Below are 23,333 nucleotides of genomic sequence, written 5' to 3'. Positions count from 1 at the left end.
GATTCAGCCAAAATCAACGGACAATTTTGTCGAATTTACCCCATTTTTTCACGTACTCATAGAGAACTAAAACTCTAAAAAAAAAAAAGCAAAAACACTCTTCCTTTAAACAGTTAAAAACAATATAGATGCCAAAAGGGGAAAAAAAAGTTACTAGGTCTGATGGTCTCAATCATCCAATCAGATTGATTTTTGTCCTCATAAGATCTCCAGGGAGGTGCCCAACAAAATGGAGGCCTCACCATGTGATTTACGCCACAATTGTACTTAAACTAGAAGAAAAATGACTAGATTTCTACTACGTATCTCCCTTACTCCTTTACACAGTGGATATGGTTCACAAATTTCCATTCATGCATGGGCTGGTAAGGGAAGACTCCTACATCCCAATAAGTTTTCTTTTCTTGTAATTAGCCTTAAAACAAAATTGTCTAAGCTTCTTTGTTTTCTCCTCAAGGTGTATCTCTGGCATCTCCTCCATCAACTTCCTTTCTTCTTCCAATATATCTAAAGCGTCTCTTATTTTTGAATTACTGGCTTCTCCTTCATCCATCCCCATTTCCTACACAACCCATTTAATTTGTTATATTACATCTAAACAGACTATATAATTACAAATAGAGGTTAGAAATGAAATCTTTTATTCATAAGTAGTTGATACAAAAACAAGAATCCTTAAGGGATTTCAATAATTAAAAAAATATAATAAATTGTTAATTAATCTAGTTCTTTTGTAGTTTATAAAATAATAATTGATCAGATGAATTTGGCAACTTTAAAAATGGATTTATGAGTAAGAAAGGGCATGAACTATTAAGTATCGCCACTGGCCTAGAGATAATTCTAGAGAAATATTGAAAAGAAGATTCTAAGGTAGTGTTTGGGAACACATAATGATGGAGAGGGTGTTCATGCACTTTTGGTGCTCAAAAGCACATTTTGGTAGTTCTCGCGAACGAAGCAAGGGTTTACCTCACTAGCTTCTCATTCAAAGTGTTTACCAGAATCTGACGGAACTTAAAGTTAAGAGTCTTGATATTCTAACTAGAAAGTCTTCACTCGGTCAATACTCGGCTGACCTATTATGGACATGGAACCATAGATATGTTTCCGATCCCATAAAGAGTGTTTTTATGTATCCCGAGGAAATAGATTTATGGTTCGTGTCCGTATGTCAGTTGAGTAATGACCGAGTGAAGACTTTCTAGTTAGAAAACATTATTCTAAAGTTAAATCATTTTAAACTATTTATCTGTAGTTTATGATTAAACTACCCTTCAAATGCTTCTAAGAAATTGAATCAATGATCAAAAACCAAAACTTTTCGTATAATTGTCAACTTCTACAAGGAATACGCACCATGTGAAAAGGGGTAAATTTGATGCCAAGATCCGTCAAATTTAGCTCTTTTTTCACGCAGTGTTGAATTTAAGTCTTTTTTTTTGTTTTTTTTTAACGTAGTGACACAAAAAACACTTCCTAATTATACTGGTGGCATAAGAGAGAGAGAGAGAGAGAGAGAGAGAGAGAGAGAGAGAGGATTAACTGGACATTCTTGATTAGGGTTTGCAAACTCATCAACTTTCTATGGGGCCACCTAGGTATCCCTAACTCCCTACACTTCTTCTTCAACAGCGTCAATCCCACATTCAGCTCTTTAGCTGCTTGTGTAATTGGCATGTAAAAGTAACGAGAGATGACTTCACGAGATAACTCAATGGAATTAGTACTACTCTTTGCTTCTCCCCCTCTCTCCACTTTCTTCTCCTTCATCAATTCCTCACCAACACCATCTCCATTGTTATACAAAACAACTTGTTTCTCTTCTTCAAACTCATTAACACCCATTTCATCCAAAACTCCAAAATCATTTCCCCACCCATTGTACAAATTCTCTACAAAAATAAAATCAAATTCAACAAAAAAAATAAAAATAAAAACAAAAATACTTCTAACTTTTAAAGATGTAAGAAGCTAGAATAGATGATCACCTTGGAATGCATTTTGGCTTGGAATAATGTCCAGAGATGAATACAGAGGTTCAGTAGTGGTGAAGAAGCTCTCCTTCAAAGGTATAGTTTCCAATATACTCTCTTGCATGGGAATTTCCCATTGACAATTAAAACTAGAATACCCACTTTGAGAGAGAAAAGGTTATGTTATAGGCCAAAAAAGTTTGAAAAAAAAAAAAAAAATTAAAACTCATCTTACCTGAAATCAAGTGGATGTAATTGATTAGAGAAGAGAAATGGGTCTTCTTCAACTGATGTTATTTCATACTTAGGGAAGATTTGAAGTGACTGGTTTTGCATGTTTGTGCCTGTGAAGATCAGAGAGGGAATTTTCTGCAATCTCTTATAATATCCATGTTTGCAAGCTGTTTAAATTGGGAGTTGCAGAGTAACCAAATTTAGAGAAGAGATTAAATGCGGGCAAATGCATCTCTAACTCGGAGATCGTGCGCCGTCGCATGGAATAAAAACCTGATAAATTACAATAAAAACGTTATTATTATTATTATTATTATTATCAACAATTAGATAAAGACATCCTCAAAAAGTCCCGTGCGAGACGCTTTTGGGCCCACTAAGGAATGTTTTCGAACCTAAACACGAAAGAATGATCCGAGTTATACCGATCCATTGGATTCTAGCTAATCTAGGTCAAAATTTGCGAAAAAATGATGGTTCTAACCGACATAGTAGTCATCGTTAACCGTTATTTCCGAATTGCAATTCACGATGGTGTTCCGTTCGTATAGCTAGGAACGATTTCTTTGTGCCACCTTTTGGTTGGAGATTAAACACATGGGGCTGCCTGCAAAAGTGGAAAATGGCTAGGTGAGGAGTCCGATATATTTTAAACTCCAACCAAGACGTGTCACATAGATACCAATCCTATTCTATAGGAACAAGACACTGTCATGGATCGTGCTTCATTTTTTCAAACCCATAAATTTCAAATTGTTTAAGGGATAATTAAATAAATCAACAGGGGTTCGACCAGAAGGTGAATCCAAAAAACTGTTACATTGATGGATAAATTTTTTATAAAAAAACTCTAAATCGAATATGTTGATGTCTCACTAACTCAGACTTTTGAGCATGCCACACGGTGAAAGATCGACTATGGCCACTTGCCCCACATATATAGTTATCGACAAAAGTGCTATGGTGGGAACCTAGCTAACTATGTTAGAGATGTTAGTTGGACTTAAAACATTATGACAATGATCTTTGGAACAAATCATAGTTTTAAAACTCAAACTTAGTTTGACTTGAATACCCGTCAAGTCAAGTCATTGAGTTGCAAATTGGCTCTAAACAAATCAATAGAAATTAATTAACTGAAGAATTTTGATACATTTCCAAGTTGACGAGTTGAATCAATAATTTACCAAGTTGATTCCATCATGTCACCTCAAAATGCAATTGAGTCAAGTCAGTTGGGCAGAATTTTGAGTTGGCTAAGGTAAGATATCCTAAATTATCATAATCATAGGCATAAGATTTTGATGGGTCTCACATATAGGGTTTTAGGATATGTCTTTATCAACATTTTAATAGAGATGTCTTTATCTTAGTCCAACTCCGCATGAATTGATTGACGAGCGTGTGAACTGAGAGTTACTGTATAGTTAGTGAGATTTGTGGAATTTAATGTAAGGAGAGTGGATTAAGTTGAAACAGCAACCCCAATAATATCTATTAATACCTATTTATTAAGATATTAATGTATAATTCCCATTTATCGAGGGAGCCCATGATCTGTGATGATCAAAATGAGTCTCCATGAGTTTAATAAGTATGTGTAACGCTGACAAATGAAATTCGGCCCACCTTTTTTTGATCTGTGATGATCAAAATGAGTCTCCATGATTTCATTATAAAATAACAAATAGGCTAATAACTATGTGGGATGCTGACAAATGAAAGTCGGCCCACCTTTTTTGTGATTATATATACCCATTTGATCGGTTATTTTCAGGTGTTTGATTAAACCGTAGGCTAATCATGGACTCCAAATCCATGCACAAGCTTTCAAAGAATTATACATGATGAACCCAAAAAAAGCATGAATACAATGGCCAAATATTAATAAGAGTCGTGCTGGAGTGACACAGGATTTACTGTGATTCTCACAATTCTGACGTGGACATGCAAACAAAATCATAGATGATTTTTACTCGTATCGCGAGAAAACACATCTATTGTAATGTTCACATCCCACATTAGACTTGTGAGAATCACAGTAAATTCTTTTTGTCATTTCAGCATTTTCCTATTAATAATGAATCTTTGATACCTGCTTCAAAGAAGGGTGTGGATTAAAATTCAACAAAAATTTCAAAAAGAGATATTTTAGGCATGAATTCTTAAAATTTTGGCTTACATGCAGGGATGGAGTTAGGATTTTGGTTATGTGGTAGGGGAGGGGGCAACTAAAGAGTGAAAAAATATTTTTGTGATGGCAATTAAGAGTGAATTTGTGTTTGTGTGTGTGTGTGTGTATGTGTGTGGGGAGGGAAAATAGTGGTGTTATTTTTTTTATCCACCATTAATATCTTTCGCAATAGTTCAATAATCTATAGACTTTTAAAATTTTCGTGGGAGCAAGTGCCCCCACTATAAAGCTGCCCTTGCAGTTAGTGGCGTGTATTGAGGTGTGGGAGGAGGGTTTCAATCCTCCACCCTTGGTGCATATAATCCAAACTCTTCGAAGAATGCTATAAGCAAGAAAGAAAAGCGACGCCTGTCCATGATTTTGACTTCTTCACTAACTTTTGGACATTGTACAATGCGGGAAGAAACACCACACATATCAAGATAATTTTTTCCTCATAAGCTCTCCACTAAATGACATGTGAAGTCTAATAAGGGTAATTCTCTAAATTGGAGATGCTCATACTAAACTCGGGGTTCAAATAATTGGTCCATCTCATATCCTATGAGATATGTGGAGTAAAATTCTCTCAACCAAGCTAGGCATGATTATTAGGGGTGCACATTGGATCGGGTCAAATCAAAATTGAACTGAACCGAATCAAATCTAGGCATTTTGAATTGGGTTGGTTAGGTTTTTTAACTTATCGATTCGATTCTAGTTTACAATTTTGAAAAATCGATTGAATATAATAAAAAAGAGTTCACACTCTTTGTTTTTTTTCGTATTATAATGAAAAATTGAGATATTAATATTATATTGTCAATGTCATTCTCTTTGTTGTGTCGTTTGATTGAAATCATTGATGGTCATGGATTTTGTAGTCGTAAGATTTGATAATTGGTATCTTGATATCTATGTTTAAGAGACCAGAGAACCAAACCAACCCAAATCAAAGGGGTAGTCGGTTCGATTCCAATTTTACCCCCAACTCGAACTGGGTGCACCCCTAATTATTATGCCATAGTCAAGTTTGGGTTTAATGAGTTGAAATTTTTAGAGCCTTTCACTACCCTTGTGGGCTTAAGATTAAGGCTCTAACCCATATTATTTTGGCCGAGCCAAGATGGGTTTGGAAGCCCAATTGACAACTCATTTATGTGGGCACATTAACTCATGATGTTCAGTTGTTCACATAAGGTCTGGTTGGCTTGAAGTTATGAAAATAAGCTCTCACTTTTCTTTCTTTGTCATGGTAAAGGTATGGATATTTACCACTATGTGATGTATAAACTTTAAGCCTCTAACCGTTAGAGCCATTGGGGTGTAAGGCCCAACAGCCCATTACATGGGTAAATTTCCAACCCTATCTGTCTCTTTTTGTTTCCCGCCAAAGAAGCTCAACTGTATTTTGAATTTCTACTCCAGAAAACAACAATGTCTATCTCTTCTAAAGTGCTGTTCTTCCATGAAAGAGCTGAATCAAATTCATGCTCAGATCCAGACCTCGGGCCTTCACCAAGATGGCTTTATCGTTAGCGAAATCTTGCATTTTTGTTCCTTATCCCCATTTGGGAGCTTAGATTATGCCCGATCTGTGCTCGAACGTGCGATCGATCCCATGCCCTCTTCATGGAACCATGTGATAAGAGGGTATGCCCAAAGTGATTCACCAAGAGAATCCATGGTGGTTTTCATCGATATGAGAAATCGACGAAAAAGACCCAATAAGCTGACCTTCCCATTCCTCTTCAAGGCATGTGCCAGCCTTTCGGCTTTTGATGAAGGGAGACAAATTCAGGTTGAGATGGTAAAATATGGGGTTGATTCGGATGTTTATGTTCAGAACACTTTGATTCATTTCTATGGTACTTGTGGAAAGATATTTGATGCACGTCAGGTATTTGATGAAATGTCTTTTAGGACTGTAGTCTCTTGGAATTCCATCATTACCGCCTGTGTCGAGAATTCCCGGTTAGATGAGTCAGTTGTGCTGTTCGCTCAAATGAGATTTTGTGGGTTTGAGCCAGATGAGGCCTCAATGGTGGTCATGCTCTCAGCTTGTGTTGAGCTTGGGAACCTAAGTTTGGGGAGATGGGTTCATTGTCAGGTTATAGAAAGAGGGTTAATGATAAATTGTCGGTTGGGTACGGCCCTTGTTGACATGTACGCAAAGTGTGGAGCCATAGATTGCGCTAGACTTGTCTTTGATAGAATGCTTGAGAGGAATGTATGGACATGGAGTGCAATGATTTTGGGGTTAGCCCAACATGGGTTGGCTACAGGAGCCCTCAAACTTTTCTCGAAAATGAGAAACTGTTCAATTCAACCGAACTACGTAACTTTTCTTGGGGTTCTGTGTGCGTGTAGTCATGCACGATTGGTGGATGATGGGTATCAGTTCTTTCATGACATGTCACATGTGCATGGGATTGAACCCATGATGACACACTATGGTGCCATGGTGGATATCTTAGGTCGTTCGGGTTGTCTTGATGAAGCTTATGAATTTATTATGAACATGCCTATTAAACCTGATCCGGTTGTATGGCGGACATTACTTAGTGCTTGTAGTATTCATGATGCTAAGGGTAGTAGTGGGATTGGAGAGAAGGTGATGAAGACGTTGCTTGAGTCAGAGCCCAGAAGGAGTGGGAATTTTGTGATAGTTTCCAATATGTATTCTGAGGTTGGGTTGTGGGAAGAAGCAGCGAATGTTCGGAGGGTAATGAGAGATGGAAGGTTAAAGAAGATGGCAGGGGAGAGTTGTGTTGAGGTTGGTGGTTCCATTCGTAGATTCTTCTCTGGAGATGATTTCCAAGCTGATTGTGAGGGTATCTATTGGTTGCTAGATGGATTGAACTTGCACATGAAGATGATTGACTTGGTTTAATAGCTAATATTCTTATCACGTTGCATTTGAAAGTCTTGGTTGCAAGGCTTACTTGATTCATAGTTTTGTGATTCATCATATTTTGGGTGTTTGGTACTTTTGGTAAGAACGATGGTGGTTCATTGCGGGATGATATTTGTGTATGTAGGCTGAATGAAATTAAAGACTTCTTGGTTGGAGCAGAACAATAGCAATTGTAGAGGACGGAAGTCGGTTCATGCATCCAAATATTTTCTTTTTGGTAGAGGAGATAGGAGTGAAGAAAGTTTCTTACAATGATAGAATTGAGAAAATTGGTGGACAATATGAAGGTCTGACACTCATCATGGGAGTACATGACATCTCCTCTCGTATCCACTTAATCCGGATATAACATGGGTTGATTAATAACTATGGAATTTTCAGGGTGGAAAGTTTACCTGATTCTAACCAGACAGTTTTTCGGGGATTTTTGCAATGTTGGAGAAATGGGATGGAAGGAAGGGGTTTATGTTATGAGCAATTTAAACTGATTGAATATAACAACTATTTATAGTTGTTATAATTTTATTGATCCTTGTTCATTCAACCCATTGAGTTCTTTATTAATTTTGAAGGTAGGTTCGTTTAATGTAAATGACAATTTTTCTTGGCGCTTCAAAAATTAATTAATCTGCAAAATATCCATATTCAATATTAAGCAGATGATTGAAATGCTATGGGACTACATGAAAAATCTATCTAATAAAACTGTAGTTTGATGGGTCTCATCTATCTAATAAAATATAGCGGTGGATCCCATTATTGAGGTAGGTTTAACCTTTTCTCTTCCTCTTTTCAAAAAATACTATTTTTTATTCTTTTTCTAATATCAGCCCTTTAACTTTATTGTCTTTCCTATTTATCACTTTCAATAATATTTCTCGAACTGTATTATTTATCTTCTTTTACCCTTTTAACCTTAAAGATTTTTTAATAACACTTCTTCAACTTTACTAGTTTTTCTCTTTTGCCATTTTAAGCCAAATTAGAACTTTATTAAAAATCCTGAGTTAATTTGTGGAGTTTCACTTCTGCAACTCTGCAATATATATGTTTAGGGACGTGCAATTGCAATTTTGTTTTATACCAAAATAACCCTAATTATATTAAGTTTAAACATTAATATGGGGTATTATTGCAATTCAAATTTTGGTGTGGAACTACTTCTACTCCACCTTCTCTCATTATAATGTTAAAGATATAGATTTTGATTCTTATAATATTTAATCAAATACAAATTCTCTTGACATTTAGTAGATAACTTAAAAAGAACTTAAAGGTTCTTATTAACATCATTCATTTTACTTAAAGAAAAATGATGATTATAGCATGTCATGGACCATTAATATAAGAGACGTAAAATTAAGGTGTGGAAAAAGGAAAATCAATAATTTTATACTTTGCATCGATGCATTCAGATAAGTGTTTTATCAAAACTATAGACATGAGATTCTACGTTTCTGAAATATCTCTCCCACTTTGGGGGGATTTTAGAGTCGTCACCATTTTTTTTTCAAAAGAGTGTGAATGGTCATCCATGATGTATCTTTTGAAAATTATTTTTTTGGCATTTAATGACTCTTGTACGAATAGGACTCATTAGCCCAACATTAGATCTAGGTAAGGAGGTCCGTATTAAGGAGTAGGGAAGGTGTTAGGCACCCTACTCTCTCCAACGTTGGTGTAACCTCGGATTTGATCATTTTTTGAAAATAAAATAAAATGAAAATAATTGAAAGATCCGATATGTGCCCTCAAGTATGAGAGACTTTCAATGTTGATTTAAACCATTGAGGGCATCTATATTGAAAAAATGACCATTCGATGGCTCAAACCATTTGTAAAGTGTGCATAGGTGTATAGAAAGGGAAAAAGGTAGAAGATGGAAAGTTGAAGGAGAGAAAAAGGGGAAAAGTAGAATTCTCTTTTATTCAAAACCCATCTTGTTTTCTTGATTTCTTTTGACCTTCCTTGATTTTCCAAGAGATCCTTTCTTGATTTAGGCTTAGTTTGCTTGAGAGTGAGTAGAGATTTGATTAGTAAGTAATGTGTTGAGAGTGAGAATATTTTTTTTCTTAATTTTTCATTAGGTGAGAATTGTGTTGAGGATGGGGGGGATTTTATAGAGTTTTGGGGGTTATTTTAGTAGTAAAATGAGATGAATTGATGAAAATGAGTAGAATAGTTAGAGGTTTATGAAAGAGGGGGTGTGTAAATTGAGGGTGATGGAAGGGCATTTGTGTAAGGGGGGTTAAATGGGTTATTTGTGACCAAAATGGATTGGATCTTTCAACCTATTTGGATTGAGTGTTAGTAGAATTAAATGAATGGTGTTTGATTGAGAGAATGAAGATGTAAGATGATAGTTGATTGATTGAGTATTTTGTGAGTTGAGGGGAATATGTTTTAATTAAACGAATGAATTATGTAAGAGGATAATTGATTGAGTTTTTGGAAGAGTGGAGGAGGTGGTGACATGTGTCAAAAGGGGTGTGAGTTTGGAGTGTTAGATGAGTTGATTAGAGAGAATAAGTGTTTGATTTAAAAGGAGTGGTGTGGGTTTAGATTGTAAAGATGAGTTTATAGGAAATGATGGGAGTAGGTTTGGAGGAGGTATGGGTTGAGATGTAAGTAAATGATATTTTTAGAAAAAAGGTGATAAGGATTGGTAATTGGATGTGGGAGGTGAATTGAGATGGTGATATGTGTCCCACTTTGATGATCTTAATTGATTGGTTATGATGTTGAGTTTAGGTAGATAGTTTGAACTTTAGTAATAGGTTGAATAGTAATGGCAATGGGCTTGGGTTTGGGTAGAATGATTTAGGTGTTGGATTGAATGAAATTGGGTCATGATTAGGTTGAATGGACTTAAGTGATGGGTTGAATAGACATAGTAACGAGTTGAGTGGAATTGAGCTATAGTTGGATTAGGTTGATGAGTGTAGAGGAAGGGTGATGAGTCTTTGGTCCGTGGGCGACGTGGGAAGGGCCTTGGGCCATTTATTGAAAGAAAAATATGAGTTTTTTTGTAGATTTGGACTTTGAGACCCATTCTAATTTCAATAGATTTCGGACACTTTACAGCAAGAGCCGGTCAAATTTGAATGTTTATAGAAACTAATCCAAAATTTTGCAAAAATATTGAACCAACTATTTTTCTTTTATATTCATGAAAAATTGAAAATGCAACTTACCCCGTGTCATAAAATTTTATTTTTTACCTAAACTGTTGTGTGCATATATAATATATTTTTGCTAAATTATTAATATTGTAGCGGTTTTCTAATTTATATTGTAGTGTCTAACGTCTTTATTTTTAATTTTATTTTTTTATGGGTTTTTATTTATATTTCCTCAAATTTCACTATTAGCTCATATTTAAGTACAAGGTTCATTACTAAGGAAAGTTGCTGGACCGTATCACCTCGTAGCATTCAAAGCCATGATTCAGTGACATACACTTACTGTTGAATTTTAATTTAAAATTTTGGGTGTTTGATGGCCGTCTCAACCCCTTCGATAATGCTCAAAAAGTATATATTTTTGTATTTATATTCTTAAATCTGAGATTTTCCATGAAATCTAGAAGTATATTTGCGTTAGATTGCCAATATGATAAATCATGTGGGCCCAACTACCCTTAGTAAGATTTAAAAGCTTACGAATTTAGTCAGGCTAGTCTAAGAAACCAATCGTACAAAGTGCATGAAGAACACGTGGGCATGGAAGAAACAATCGTACGTTGCTTCAGGCATCCAAAAGACTACTTAAGGGTCCTTTAGGGTTTTTTTTATTGCCTTCGCGTTCGCAACAACCCACCCATAGCTCACAATTCTTCAGGTAAGCTGTTATTGTCCTTAAAATAATAATTGTTTATTTCTGTAATTTTTTTTTATTAAAATTTTTAAGCATTAGTTTTGTATTTTTGTTATTTTTTACTTTTAGTTGCTCTGTGGATCGATTGACCATGACTCATACGATGAGTTAAAAGTTATACAGTCATCGATCAAAGGGCTTTATAAGGTGTTTAAAGGACTTGGATGATCACGATCTGCATGAGTTTCGTTCTGATTGTTTTGATTTTGAAATATTTTCATTTTCTGTCCTACTCTTGTGTTTTTTTCTCAGTACGTTATGATGAATCATCATCTATGGCTTTATGGTCTTTGTTTTTTCAACAAGAAGAGAAATATTAGATCATTTTTCTTTACTTTCTCCATCCCTATATGCATGCATGAATCAAACGTTGATGGCTTTGGGTAACAAAATGAAGTGTGTTGAAGAAGTTCATTTTTGAGTACTGAGACATGGACCCCTATCACATGTATCCGATCCCTCTTTTATTTTTATTTTTTATGCTGAGTAAAGTATTATATAATTTAAAAAAAATGGTAAATTACCATTTCGTGAGCTTAGTATAACGAAATTCTGATTCTGGCTCACTATTCATTTTAATTCTCAAAACATGAAAATTCAGATCGCAAGTTTTTCAAAGTGACAATCTCAATTGCTGCAAAAATATGAGATCGTTACTTCTATAGCCAGCAAGATTATCATTTTGAAAATAAAAAAATAAAAAATAAAAATCAGTGATCCTGCTACTTTAAACCAGTGAGATTGCCACTTTAAAAAAATTGTGATCTCGCTCTTCATGTTTTGAGAATTAAAAGGAACAATTAGCCAAATTGAGAATTTCCTCAAAGGATGATCATGTTTTGGGAAATTTCTCCAAAAAATTTATGTATTTCATAGTTTTGGGGAGTATTGGATTCCAAAACCGAGGAAATAAAAGACAAAGAAGTAAATTAGACACTAAACAAATGTAAAAACCATAAATAAAAAAAAGAGATTGCACTAAAGACGACTAGGACCCAATGGTTACATGTGACATCGTTAGAGAAGATGTAGTAGAAGTCATTTTTGTCCCTATACATAGCACTAAGCTTAACCCATGCAAACACCATACAATCACTGCCAACCATGATGGGCATTTGTTGAAACCGAGCACAAAGATAAAAAACAAAGACTCCATCCCATCCCACCTATTCAAAATCCCTAATCAGTGCGATATAAATCGAGCACCCAAAAAAAAAAAAAACGTTTAGTATCTCTCCCATATATAGAAAATCGTAAGGAGAACAAGGGTTAAATGAAATAACCAAAAGATAAGTTCAAATTATCTTTCAGCTCGGTGGTTCAATAAGCTCAGTCTTAGCACCTCAGACATAATAAGACTGAATTTAAGGTGATCTGAGCCCCATACGTCAAATCCATAACGCATTAAATATTATGTCTAAAATTACTTCTCAAATTAGAGGAGAATATGACATTTTTCAACTCACCCACCCTCAAACAATGAAATCATACGAACTCAACATTAATTACATTGAGTCACTACTAATCAAACTCATGCATGTATCAACATTAATGAGACACGAGCATGGAATCTAATGACAGAGTCAACGACCCCCATCCAACTCACATCCTACCTAGAATTTCACTTGGATCAACCGTGTGGTGACACCTGTCTCTGAATTCCATCTATTAAAATTCCTCTCCCAAAGACAAATAAATGGATTCAAAACTTGAATTCTCTCAAGCCTTTTTCTCTTTGATATTCTTTTACATTTTACACCTACTATTCATCATCTTCTTCAACCTTCAAACCTTCAATTTTCTCTGTGTAACTGACTTAAGCTTCAAAGAATTTTAGTAGACAACATAACGGGGCCCTATTATTCTCTCCTTCTTACCTTTATTCGTCCAAGAAGCAGTGGAAGAGCAAGGATTGTCTAAGTCATCTCCTATGAAGGAGGAAGATTGTTAGATCGATATCAAGTTTACTAATAGAAGACATTTCTTATGTCTAAGAATGGAAGGTGAAAAAGCTCTCCACACATGTTATATTAGCTAAGTTTGCCCCTCCCATTCTTCCAAACAAGAAACCACTAATGGAATTCCTTCCCATAAAGTTGAAACCATCATCGATTGTAGATATAGAACCATTTGTATTAAATTTCATCATTTTAGGGCTTTCCAAAACATATGATTCAGATGAGTTGATGTAGTGAAACTAAGAGAGTTGTCATCAACTTGGATCCTATCAAATACTCCATGATATCCTCTCATATACTAGAGAGTAAACTTTATTTGTTTGAGGCATGATTTTTGAAAATATGAGCATTTCATTCACGTCAAATATGGTAGATCGTTGCATTGAAGGCTACATGCAACATGTCATTTACGGATTTACTTGGGAATTTGGCACTACCAACCGTGGAGAGCTCTTCCACCACCGAGTTCACAACCATTCTTATCATACCAAACCTTCCTAGAACAACATGTCAAACCCAACTGCCAAATAGGTAAGAAAGGAAAAGACGATAATTTATCTTACGCGTTTCTGGATAAAACACATCGTGAAAGTGGATACAACACACTTCCAATAACAGCTGATGTGTTTTTTTTTTTTTTTTTTTTGCACTTAGTAGAATGGAGGAAAAACTTCGTCTAGCAAACCTCATATTCTCGTGGATATTTGAGACTGATAAGGTATACACATGGCAGTTGACAAAGGAATCGTCCAAGTAAAATGGACTATCATAACCTAAATTGGCCTTATCTTACCTTCATGTGAAAACAAAATTGGCACTCGACTCACTCTATAGTGAGAGTGAAGCTTGGCCTTTTGAACATTTCATTAGTACTATAACATAATATTGTCTGGATATGACTAAATTGAATAGTCAGTCGAGTTCAGTTAAATCTAGGGCTTCTTACCGGAACATAGATAACTTCATTGCTGAATGACCATTCATAGTTATTTCTTGAAGTGGTTGTTTGAGACTTTTTATGTATAGATGTTATCCACTATAATATAATATTGTCTGGATAATCATATACATAGTCAATTCACTACATGAAAATTAGAAAATTCTACAAGCCAAGGCCCTCGAATTTTGATGAGAGTTGTTGAATTTTTTTATTTTCACCAGATTCAACAGCTTAGAGCTGTCAAATTTCTCCTATCCTCCATTAATTTGATGGTTTTGGCCAGTCGAAAAAAAATTCTACAATGAAAAATTTAGTAGGCGTTTGGATAGGACTCCTTGGCTACTTCTGACTCTTGCGGGGAGTTAGAAGTCGTTTGGATGCGTTTGTATGAACTACTCTTTCGAAGAGTTACTTCGCGCAAGAACAAGAAATTACTCTTTATGAAGAAGTCAAGAAAACCTATTTCTCAAAACTCTTCTTGCGGGGAGTCAAAATCTAACGGTTCGTTTTACCAAAATACCCCTAACTTTATTAATTTTCTATGAAAATATTTCTAATTCATTTGCCCTTAAATCAAACAAAAGAAACATTTATTAATATTAATTTTTTTTTTTAATTTTGAGTATAATGGATTTAAACACATTATATTAATATTTAATATTTAAAATATTATATATATTATATTATATTATATAATATTTATTATATTATATTATATTAATATTTATTATATTATATTATATTAATATTTATAGTTAAACACATTATATTAATATTTAATATTTAAAATATTATATTATATTATATTAATATTTATTATATTATATTATATTAATATTTATAGTTAAAATGTCAAAAACAATATAGTTTGAAGGCATATTATGACACTAAAAGACAGTCTGTCAATTTTTTTTTTAATTTTGAGTATAATGGATTTAAACACATTATATTAATATTTAATATTTAAAATATTATATTATATTATATTAATATTTATTATATTATATTATATTAATATTTATAGTTAAAATGTAAAAAACAGTATAGTTTGAAGGCATCTTATGACACTAAAAGACAGTCTGTCAATTTTTTTTTTTAATATTATGTCAAAAACAGTCAGTCAAATTTTTTTTAAAATTTTAAGTATAATGGATTTAAACATATTATATTAATATTTAATATTTAAAATATTATATTATATTATATTATATTATATTAATATTTATAGTTAAAATGTCAAAAACAATATAGTTTGAAGGCATATTATGACACTAAAAGATAAAAAACAGTAACTGGTATAATATAAGGGTATTCTAGTCTTTTTTCTAGAAGTCATGAGAAGTCAGTATGGTTCCCAAACAAACTTCCAGCACAAAAGTACTTCTGCCAGTACTTCATAGAGTTGATTGCCAAACGCCATTTCTGCACATAATTACTTTTCCAGCTCTTCCATAGAGTACTTCAGCTCCTGTTCTTTGGAAGAGTAGTTCTGCTCCTGGTATCCAAACAGGCCCTTAATGTCTTGGTCCGTTAAATGTGGACTTTTTTCATGTTGTGATTAAAGTGTATTAAACGAGTGTCTCTAGTTAGTTTATGCTTGTTCAGTTAGTAGTAGAGGAAGGGATCACTCAAAGAACAAGTTTTGCTCCGTAGTGAAGGCTTACTTCTTGCTTACTAACCAAGCTCATTGCTTATTCTCTTTCAGCTTAGACTTCAACATTAGCTTCATTTTTCGAACCCAAAGCCTCCCTCATTGAATCGATCTTTCCCTAAGGTGGACAACTGTTGTTCTCAAACTACAAGTTTTTCATTCTTTCCTATTAACTTTTCCTTTATTTGATCAGTAATCCACTAATTTTATTCAACATTTTCAATTCCCTTAGTGTCATAAATGCATTCAATGTCTTCATTGTTATCATTCGTAGTATTGATAGAAAGATAATCAAGTCACATGATCCAACTAAATGGTTTTGGTGAGATCAAGACAAAACTGGTCAACGATTGATCAATTCCAAGATGTTCAGGATGCAATATAATGGACTTTATAGATAGGCAATTACCATCAATAGCATGAACATTAATGCACCAATATCAACCTTTTAATCGAGGGATCATGATTGTTAATATTAAATGTAACCAATTTCATGTTCCTCATTCAAAGGACCATTTCATTGTGATGCTGACGAGGGGTAAGACACTGTTGTGTTTAGAAAGATATTTATACAATTACCTAATTTCTATATTTTATGTAATCTTAGTGCATATCATATTTAATTTATTGATTATTTTAGTTTAACTGAAACTCTATTATGATATCAAAGCCATGATCGTGGATTTCAGTCATATGATGATCTAGCCAGTCATGATCCTCACTTCTTCTACCCTTAATTCACTACATTCTTCCTTAATTTCTATTAGCTTCTCCTTACTTTGATCAACCATCATATTTTCTATTTCACGTTTTTCAATTTCCCTCGATACCATAGATGCATTCAATCTGATGATTTCCACTTTCATCACTCCCAACTTCCATAGGGAATAATGAAGTCTCATTATCCAATCAAATTCTTTTGGGATTGACTTCAAAAAAGAGCGTGACGAGTTAAATGTACTTCACTGAAAGGTGGTGATCGCTGATAATCGTTCGATGATATCAATCTTTGAATCATTGAGATCATGATTGATTAAATGTAATCAATCTCATGTTCCTTATTCAGAGGAACATGTGATTGTAAGACACTAAGAGAGTGTACTAGTTATTTAGTAAATGATAATGGTGTACACCATATAAGAACTTAAGATAAGGATGGATAGTTTCCGAAATGTGGATTGTGTAGGACAATTATGCAATTACATAATTTCAGACGTGACTCCCCCTTTAGTATCTTGTAATAATTCCTGGATTCTTTTGGTGATAATATGAGTTTTCACTAACCATATGTTGCTCAATTTGATTTTCTACTAGTTATGAAGGTGTGTACTTTATGCATGATTGAATAAATCATAACATTCTTATGAGAAAACTGGAAAATTCGACAAGAAAATTCATTGGGCCAAGGCCCACGAATTTTAGAAATCAAAATTTGACGGTCTAGGGCCTTTGAAATATTTTTATGTTCCCCATATTCGACGGCCTTCAGCAGTCGAATTTCTCCCATCCTCCATTAATTTGACAGTTTCAACCCATTGGAAATAAAAATTTGACAATGAAAATTTGATGCCTTGGTACCTTGAATTTTATGAAATTTGATGGCTATAGGCCGTTAAATATGAACTTTTTTCACATTGTGATTCTCTAATATTTGTAAAGAATATTTATTGACAAACAAATCAGAATGGATTAGAAACATTTAGATCCTCTAGGGAAACTTACATAACTGTATAACTGGAACATTTGTCCCAAAATGTTCCCTTAATGGCAGGAGAAACATTTAGACCCTCTAGGGAAACTTATATAACTGTATAACTGGAACATTTGTCCCAAAATATTCCCTTAATGGAAGGAAAAATGTTCTTATTGATATTCCTCTTAAGTATGTAAATTCCAAGGCAAAGTTATCAAATCTTCTATTAGGGGCTCAGTTAGATTTGCAATTTAATAATACATAATTCATTTAGTTCTACTTACTTGTTTACCATTATTTTTTATGTAGCTCAAGGTCTGCAAAAATGTCTGAATTTAAAAAAAATCAACATAACAAAAGGAGGGCTACTAATTCATCAAGGAGTCGATGCCCCGCTATGTCACAGGAACAGCCTAGCATGATTACTACTGCTGAACCAGCCAAACCAGTTATTGAAAATTTCCGTCTGTATCTGCTTGCACAGGCAGTTGATTTTGTTTTGGATCAATCTGAAAACTCCAAAAAGTATGATCAAGCTGTTGAGGAAGGTTAGTGCCCTAATCATTCAAACTCTATCCTATAATACCTTGAATCTTTAAGGTCACACTACCAAATAATAAGCTTGTGATTGATGAGATCACCCGATTTCAGATGATGCTAAGGGAGAATATGTCTTTGAATGGGACGGAAGAATTGGTTTCAATGCATTGAAACGCCTAGCTCGCGCCAAGAAGGTAAATGGTTGATTTGATCCTTAAATTGCTCGCTAACTGATATCCAAAATTGCATCCTTCGCACTATTATACACAAACTTAAGGGCCCACTAGATTATATTTGAATTGGCCATACTTTCCAATTTTGAGTGTAACAAATTAAATGACAAAGATGAAAAAATTGCTGACAGAAAAGTCAATATAGGATTTCACTAGGATTTCACAGAATCCTGGATCAACCCGCACAAACCCATGTGTATTGAAGGCATCCCCAATTCACAAAAATACTGACTTTAGGCTTCGTGCAATTGGTCGAATGGGAATTTATGAAATCCCATCTGACATGATTGCACTCTTATACTATGATCCACTTTGGCTGGTTTGACATAAGTTTATATCGACCACCTAATGTTTTGACAATTGCACTTACCTCCCTAATAGGCCTCACAACTTACTTGACTTTTCATGTTAAAATCTTTCAGATATAGAATGAGAGGAGACTTGACAACAATGGTGCGGACATGAAGCATACTATATGTGGGATGCTTTAGTTTCTTTTACATTTTTATTGAATAAAAGTTTAAACAGATAATGGGATGATAGATGTTGGATAATGGTTTGTCAGTAGATTTGCTTGGAAATGATTGCTGGATTGTTTGGTGATAGAACATGGGTATGTTTTGGGATTTTCCCCAGACTTATATTAAGATAATGGTTATATGGTTTGTTAGTAGATTTGGATCAAAATTTGTGGATTAGTTGGTGATAGAATGTGATATGTTTTGAATTTTTTCCTGATTTATATTAAGGTTTAGATGGACCATATATGTTTTGGAATCACTGCCCAATTTTATTTTATTTTTGAATTTAATTAATTATTCATGAGAGTAAGTTCTGAAATTTCAGGACTATTCCCAGGGTAATATTCCAAGCCCCAACTTCTTAAGATTTCCAAGCTTAGAATGTTCGTAAAATTCCTTTTAGAAATAATTTTATCTAAAATCCAGGACTGTTGATTTTGCAGTCTAGTTCTCTGATTTTTGAATTAAAATTCCAAATTGTTTCCACTGTTTGTTTTTTTGTTTTTTTTAATTTTTTTTTAATTTTTTCCTGAAATTTGGTCTAGAAGAATTTTTGGATCATGTTGAAGAAATCTGAATTTTATTGAGATTCTTGGATGAATATTACATGAATCTTGATAGGATATTTATAGGGATTACATCAACCAAGATAAAGAAACTAGTCTAATATAAATATTCTAATTTATTAAAACTTCCTAGTATAGAATATCCTAATTGATATTGCAACATATATCATTCTCAAACATTTCCTTCCTTTTGAGATGAGATACATTGCTATGTACAATGTATCTCATGTATCATAATATGTTGCATCTAGTTTTCTAACGCATACAATTTCAAGTTAGCCTTCTAGAGAGGTATGGATCATTGTAGTCAAAGTCGAGACCTCTGAGATACGAATTTTAAATCCCTTAGGATGAAATTGAATAAATGTGAGTAGTTTTTATTTTTATTTTTTGTATTTAAATAAATGGAATATGTTGGTCAATTGGGCATCAGTGTGGGTCCATTCCTATAATACCTGCACACTAGGACTCCTTCGAAAGTTAGAGGTATAGTAAGATTGAGGTCCTATTTTATTAGGAGATTGCAATCTATAGAATCTCCTATTCCTATAAATAGGGATGGCGATTCGTTCGTGAGATATAACAAAAATGCAGAAAAATCTCTTTAGTTCTTATGTTTTTCTTCTCTAAGTTTGGCAAGAGATTCTGGGTTTCTATCGAGGACCCTAGGGTTTAAGACGTGGGAAGTTTGTGATTGGTTTAGTAGCGTCAACGTGATGGGTGTTTGGATTTTCCGATCTCTAATAATCAATGAATGTGACAGGATTCAAGGTTTGGATCTCAGCTGCACTTAACAAGTAGGCTACTAAAACTCTTACATAGTAGAATGTGTGGGCATGGTATTAGTTAATATCTTTAAATTTCACCTCACATATGGTTCTAGATCGGGGTTTGGGTTAGGGTTGATGGACCAAATCATGAATATGTAATTAAGTAGAGAATATGGTCGGGGAACAGAATTATTGCAAATTTTCATGAAACTTTTGTGAAAGATATATAAAAATAAACAACTGCTTCCCATAATTTCTAGTGAGATTGCTTCATCAAAAGTAAAATATTTACAGATTGTTTACAATTTGTCTTAAAGAAGTGTAAGTACCATAGACCACAACCAAAGATCCCATGGCCAAAATGCCAAGAATAATCACCAACTCTAACCCGAAACTCCGATAAGTCTTGGAAATTTTGAGATAGCAGGTACAAGGCATCAAGATTGAAGCCGTAACACTCAGAAATGCACCGATGAATGCCATTAAGTACGCAAAAAATGGAACTGTTAGTGCCACCACAACAGTACTGGCGACAAATGAAGTTCTAATGAGGATGCTAATGGGTCTGCTGTTAAGAAAAGGAAACCAGTCTTCCACTGCGGTCACAATTGGATTAGTCATAATCGCATACTTGGTAAATGGATTCATTAATGTAGTATAGATTGCGATCTTCGAGATAAGCTTTCTGATTGGAAGATTTAATGTCACTTGAGATTTTACGCCTTCTCCATACATTAGGTAACCTAAAACCGCCATCGATCCATAGCTAAAGGTGCAAATAGCAAAGCAAACGAGCAATACCTGTTGGAAAAAAACATACAAAGAAAACATAAACATTTATGGATTTTAGTTTTTTTATTTAGTCCTTCGAAAAAATATACCCAACTTCCATAAATTTCTCTTCGTAAAATAAGATGAATTAAAATTTTAGAAATGTAGAAATAAAAACCAAGTTCATAAAAATAAAATAGGAAAGGAGTCATAAATTTATCTATTTTGGTTATTACTAAAACTTACCTTCGGAAACTGTCTCTTATCTTTCATAGAAGTGCATAGAGTGGGGAACACTGCATGACCACAGTAACAAAAGGCATATAAACTAATAGCAGTGGGCATCCCACCCCAATTTACAAGTCTTCCTCTTTCATGAAATCCAACACCATCCACTGCACCAACCCAAAAAACAGAAGCCACAACAATAATAGAAGCCAAGACCCCACCAATAGAAACATAAGCAAGCATACCCAAACTCTTTAACCATGTTGTAGGCAAGATTATTAGGGCAGCTAGTAAAGTAAAGCCTTTTTTTCCTCCAATTCTTAACCCCATAACTTTGAAACTCATGTTTGGTAACAATTTATTTAAGTTATCTCCTTCCAATATCAAAAACTCTACGGCGACAAGATACAACTCAAGATACATGAAAAGCGCAACCACGACTCGTCCTTTGTAGCCGAAAGCAAGCTCCCCTATGTCAGGGTAGGTTTTGACATATGCGTGGGAGTCCATACATCTTTGTAGAAGAAATCCTGTATAGCAACAGACCATTGCCATCACTAAAAGAAGTATGAAACTCAACCATCCTCCCTCGGAAAGCGCATATGGAATGGATAATATTCCGACTCCTACAAACGATAAGTGCAAGATCAAACACTGGCAGATTTAATACATTTTCAAAATGCTAATTAATAAAAATTTAATAAAATAAATAAATGTTTTTAAAATTTTAAAAATAATTTTATTTTAAGACTTTTTGAACATTATATTGGCAGATTTACCCCATGAATGAGAATATTACAATGTAAATGCAAAATTCTTATTCTTATTTGTTCAAAAATCCATGAATTTGTAAAATCTACCAATTCAACAAAAATGAATAAGTGACTATTTGGCTCAGTTGGGGACCGTTTGATAGAAAAATACTCTATTGTTAAATTATATTTACTTTTTTTTTTTGTTTAACAATCATTAGAGAAACACTAACCCATAGTTAAATTGATATATTGGCCCTGTTAAGCTTACTTACTATAAGCACAAATTGCTTGCTTATGAATTATCATAAAATAAATCTTCCTCTATAATGAGGTGTATCCAAAATGCCTCAATAAAAAATAATATATATATATATATATACGGGAAATGTTTAGTAACAAACATTTTGGCAAAACATTTTTCAAAACATGGGTTAGAGGTTTTGGAATGGGCTGATTTTTGGTGAGGATGATCTCTACGATGAGGAGATATATATATATATATATATATGATTTGCATCCTTAAATTTTGACTTTCACCTAGTAGATATATAGTAGTCTAGATCTTGTACGTCTGAGAGTAAGATAACTACATTACTCACTGTCCTTCTATACGACATCACATTCTCATCAAGTAATTAACTCATCATCAGTTTGTGGCCCACTTTAGACATACTTATATATAACTATCGGTGTGATTGGTTAGCTGTAAGTGTGAGAGAGAGAGAGACCTGATAAAGCATTGAGACCATTGAAACAAGTCCTGAGGAACGTAGTGCCAGAATGTGAATTGGCTTGGTGGCTCTCTATCATCTCTTCCTTTTGATTTTTCATTTCTTAATGCCCACTATATTTCTATAGTGAGAGGAGGAGGGGCTTTTTAAAGGAGGAAAAAATATCTCCATCAATGGTTTCTACACGTTTTGTGGATGGGATGGAAGAGAGTGGAGATGAGTAGATACCCATTTTAGATTTCAGACACAAATGAGGAGGAATTTTTAACAGTCCTAATTTTTGTGGCTACGGACGTTGGACCTATACGTCACTTGTTTAACACGTTGGAATGCAACATTCGAGGCCATGGTAGTCCAACGCCTTTATCCATCTTTTGTTGGATCCGTGAAATAAAATTATTTCTTATACAATTACACGGTAACCATCAATCAGAATTTAAAATAAAGAAATAAATTAAAAAGAAAATGAGTAATTGATTTTATTAAAGGCAAATCCAAACTTATATACATCTCCCCAAATCCAATCTTGCTGTGGGACCAAACCTCCTAAAGTTTCTAAGTTAATCAAATTAATTATTCACTCTGTCACATTAAAAAAAAAAAAAAAAATGATGAAATGACATCTTTACGTAGAAGAATAATGATGAATGTACCTGGTTTTGGTACACAATTGGCTATGCAATGACATAATAAGGGCAAAGCCGCACATCTTTTTCTTGTGTATCCCGATGAGAAATATCTATGATTTTGTGCCCTTATTATGTCAATTGCGTACCAAACCCATATGCATTCATCATGAC

General features: G+C 34.0%; 4 protein-coding genes across 4 annotated transcripts; 2 read left to right on the top strand and 2 right to left on the bottom strand.

Moving 5' to 3' along the window:
• Nucleotides 1-379: 379 nt before the first annotated feature.
• LOC147399074 (protein RKD3-like) lies at nt 380-2,100 on the bottom strand. The gene is made up of 3 exons (XM_086446787.1): nt 1,992-2,100; nt 1,552-1,895; nt 380-562 (listed from the first exon to the last, which is right to left on the bottom strand). Exons 1-3 carry the CDS (start codon nt 2,098-2,100, stop codon nt 380-382), a joined length of 636 nt encoding a protein of 211 aa, XP_086302913.1.
• A 3,494-nt stretch (nt 2,101-5,594) lies between these two features.
• On the top strand, nt 5,595-8,251 carry LOC147399073 (Pentatricopeptide repeat (PPR) superfamily protein). The gene has a single exon (XM_086448484.1). It carries the CDS (start codon nt 5,732-5,734, stop codon nt 7,274-7,276), a length of 1,545 nt encoding a protein of 514 aa, XP_086304610.1. The 5' UTR covers nt 5,595-5,731; the 3' UTR covers nt 7,277-8,251.
• A 2,853-nt stretch (nt 8,252-11,104) lies between these two features.
• LOC147399072 (uncharacterized) lies at nt 11,105-18,899 on the top strand. The gene is made up of 4 exons (XM_086447128.1): nt 11,105-11,140; nt 17,728-17,966; nt 18,070-18,152; nt 18,614-18,899. The coding sequence occupies exons 2-4, from the start codon at nt 17,744-17,746 to the stop codon at nt 18,617-18,619; spliced, it is 312 nt and encodes a 103-aa protein (XP_086303254.1). The 5' UTR covers nt 11,105-11,140; nt 17,728-17,743; the 3' UTR covers nt 18,620-18,899.
• Nucleotides 18,900-20,292: 1,393 nt separating this feature from the next.
• Nucleotides 20,293-22,633, bottom strand: LOC147399071 (amino acid transporter AVT1I-like). The gene is made up of 3 exons (XM_086449036.1): nt 22,531-22,633; nt 21,066-21,673; nt 20,293-20,849 (listed from the first exon to the last, which is right to left on the bottom strand). Exons 1-3 carry the CDS (start codon nt 22,631-22,633, stop codon nt 20,337-20,339), a joined length of 1,224 nt encoding a protein of 407 aa, XP_086305162.1. The 3' UTR covers nt 20,293-20,336.
• Between the last annotated feature and the right edge of the window lie 700 nt (nt 22,634-23,333).

The sequence above is a fragment of the Akebia trifoliata genome, chromosome 7, assembly GCF_017979445.1.
Source record: "Akebia trifoliata isolate Shusen 1 chromosome 7, ASM1797944v1, whole genome shotgun sequence".
NCBI classification, from domain to species: Eukaryota; Viridiplantae; Streptophyta; class Magnoliopsida; order Ranunculales; family Lardizabalaceae; genus Akebia; species Akebia trifoliata.
Note: the sequence above shows the minus strand (reverse complement) of the source record. Positions and strands in the feature narration are given on the sequence as shown.

What these genes read in the sequence shown, in the direction of transcription:
- LOC147399074 (XM_086446787.1), bottom strand. Translation starts at nt 2,100, where the DNA reads ATGCAAGAGAGTATATTGGAAACTATACCTTTGAAGGAGAGCTTCTTC. An exon ending in AAGCCAAAATGCATTCCAAG is followed by an intron (nt 1,896 to 1,991) that starts GTGATCATCTAT and finishes TTATTTTTGTAG; the next exon opens with AGAATTTGTACAATGGGTGG. An exon ending in TGCAAACCCTAATCAAGAAT is followed by an intron (nt 563 to 1,551) that starts GTCCAGTTAATC and finishes TGGGTTGTGTAG; the next exon opens with GAAATGGGGATGGATGAAGG.
- LOC147399071 (XM_086449036.1), bottom strand. Translation starts at nt 22,633, where the DNA reads ATGAAAAATCAAAAGGAAGAGATGATAGAGAGCCACCAAGCCAATTCA. An exon ending in TGGTCTCAATGCTTTATCAG is followed by an intron (nt 21,674 to 22,530) that starts GTCTCTCTCTCT and finishes TATCGTTTGTAG; the next exon opens with GAGTCGGAATATTATCCATT. An exon ending in ATAAGAGACAGTTTCCGAAG is followed by an intron (nt 20,850 to 21,065) that starts GTAAGTTTTAGT and finishes TTTTTCCAACAG; the next exon opens with GTATTGCTCGTTTGCTTTGC.
- LOC147399072 (XM_086447128.1), top strand. Translation starts at nt 17,744, where the DNA reads ATGTCTGAATTTAAAAAAAATCAACATAACAAAAGGAGGGCTACTAAT. An exon ending in TGATCAAGCTGTTGAGGAAG is followed by an intron (nt 17,967 to 18,069) that starts GTTAGTGCCCTA and finishes ACCCGATTTCAG; the next exon opens with ATGATGCTAAGGGAGAATAT.
- LOC147399073 (XM_086448484.1), top strand. Translation starts at nt 5,732, where the DNA reads ATGGGTAAATTTCCAACCCTATCTGTCTCTTTTTGTTTCCCGCCAAAG.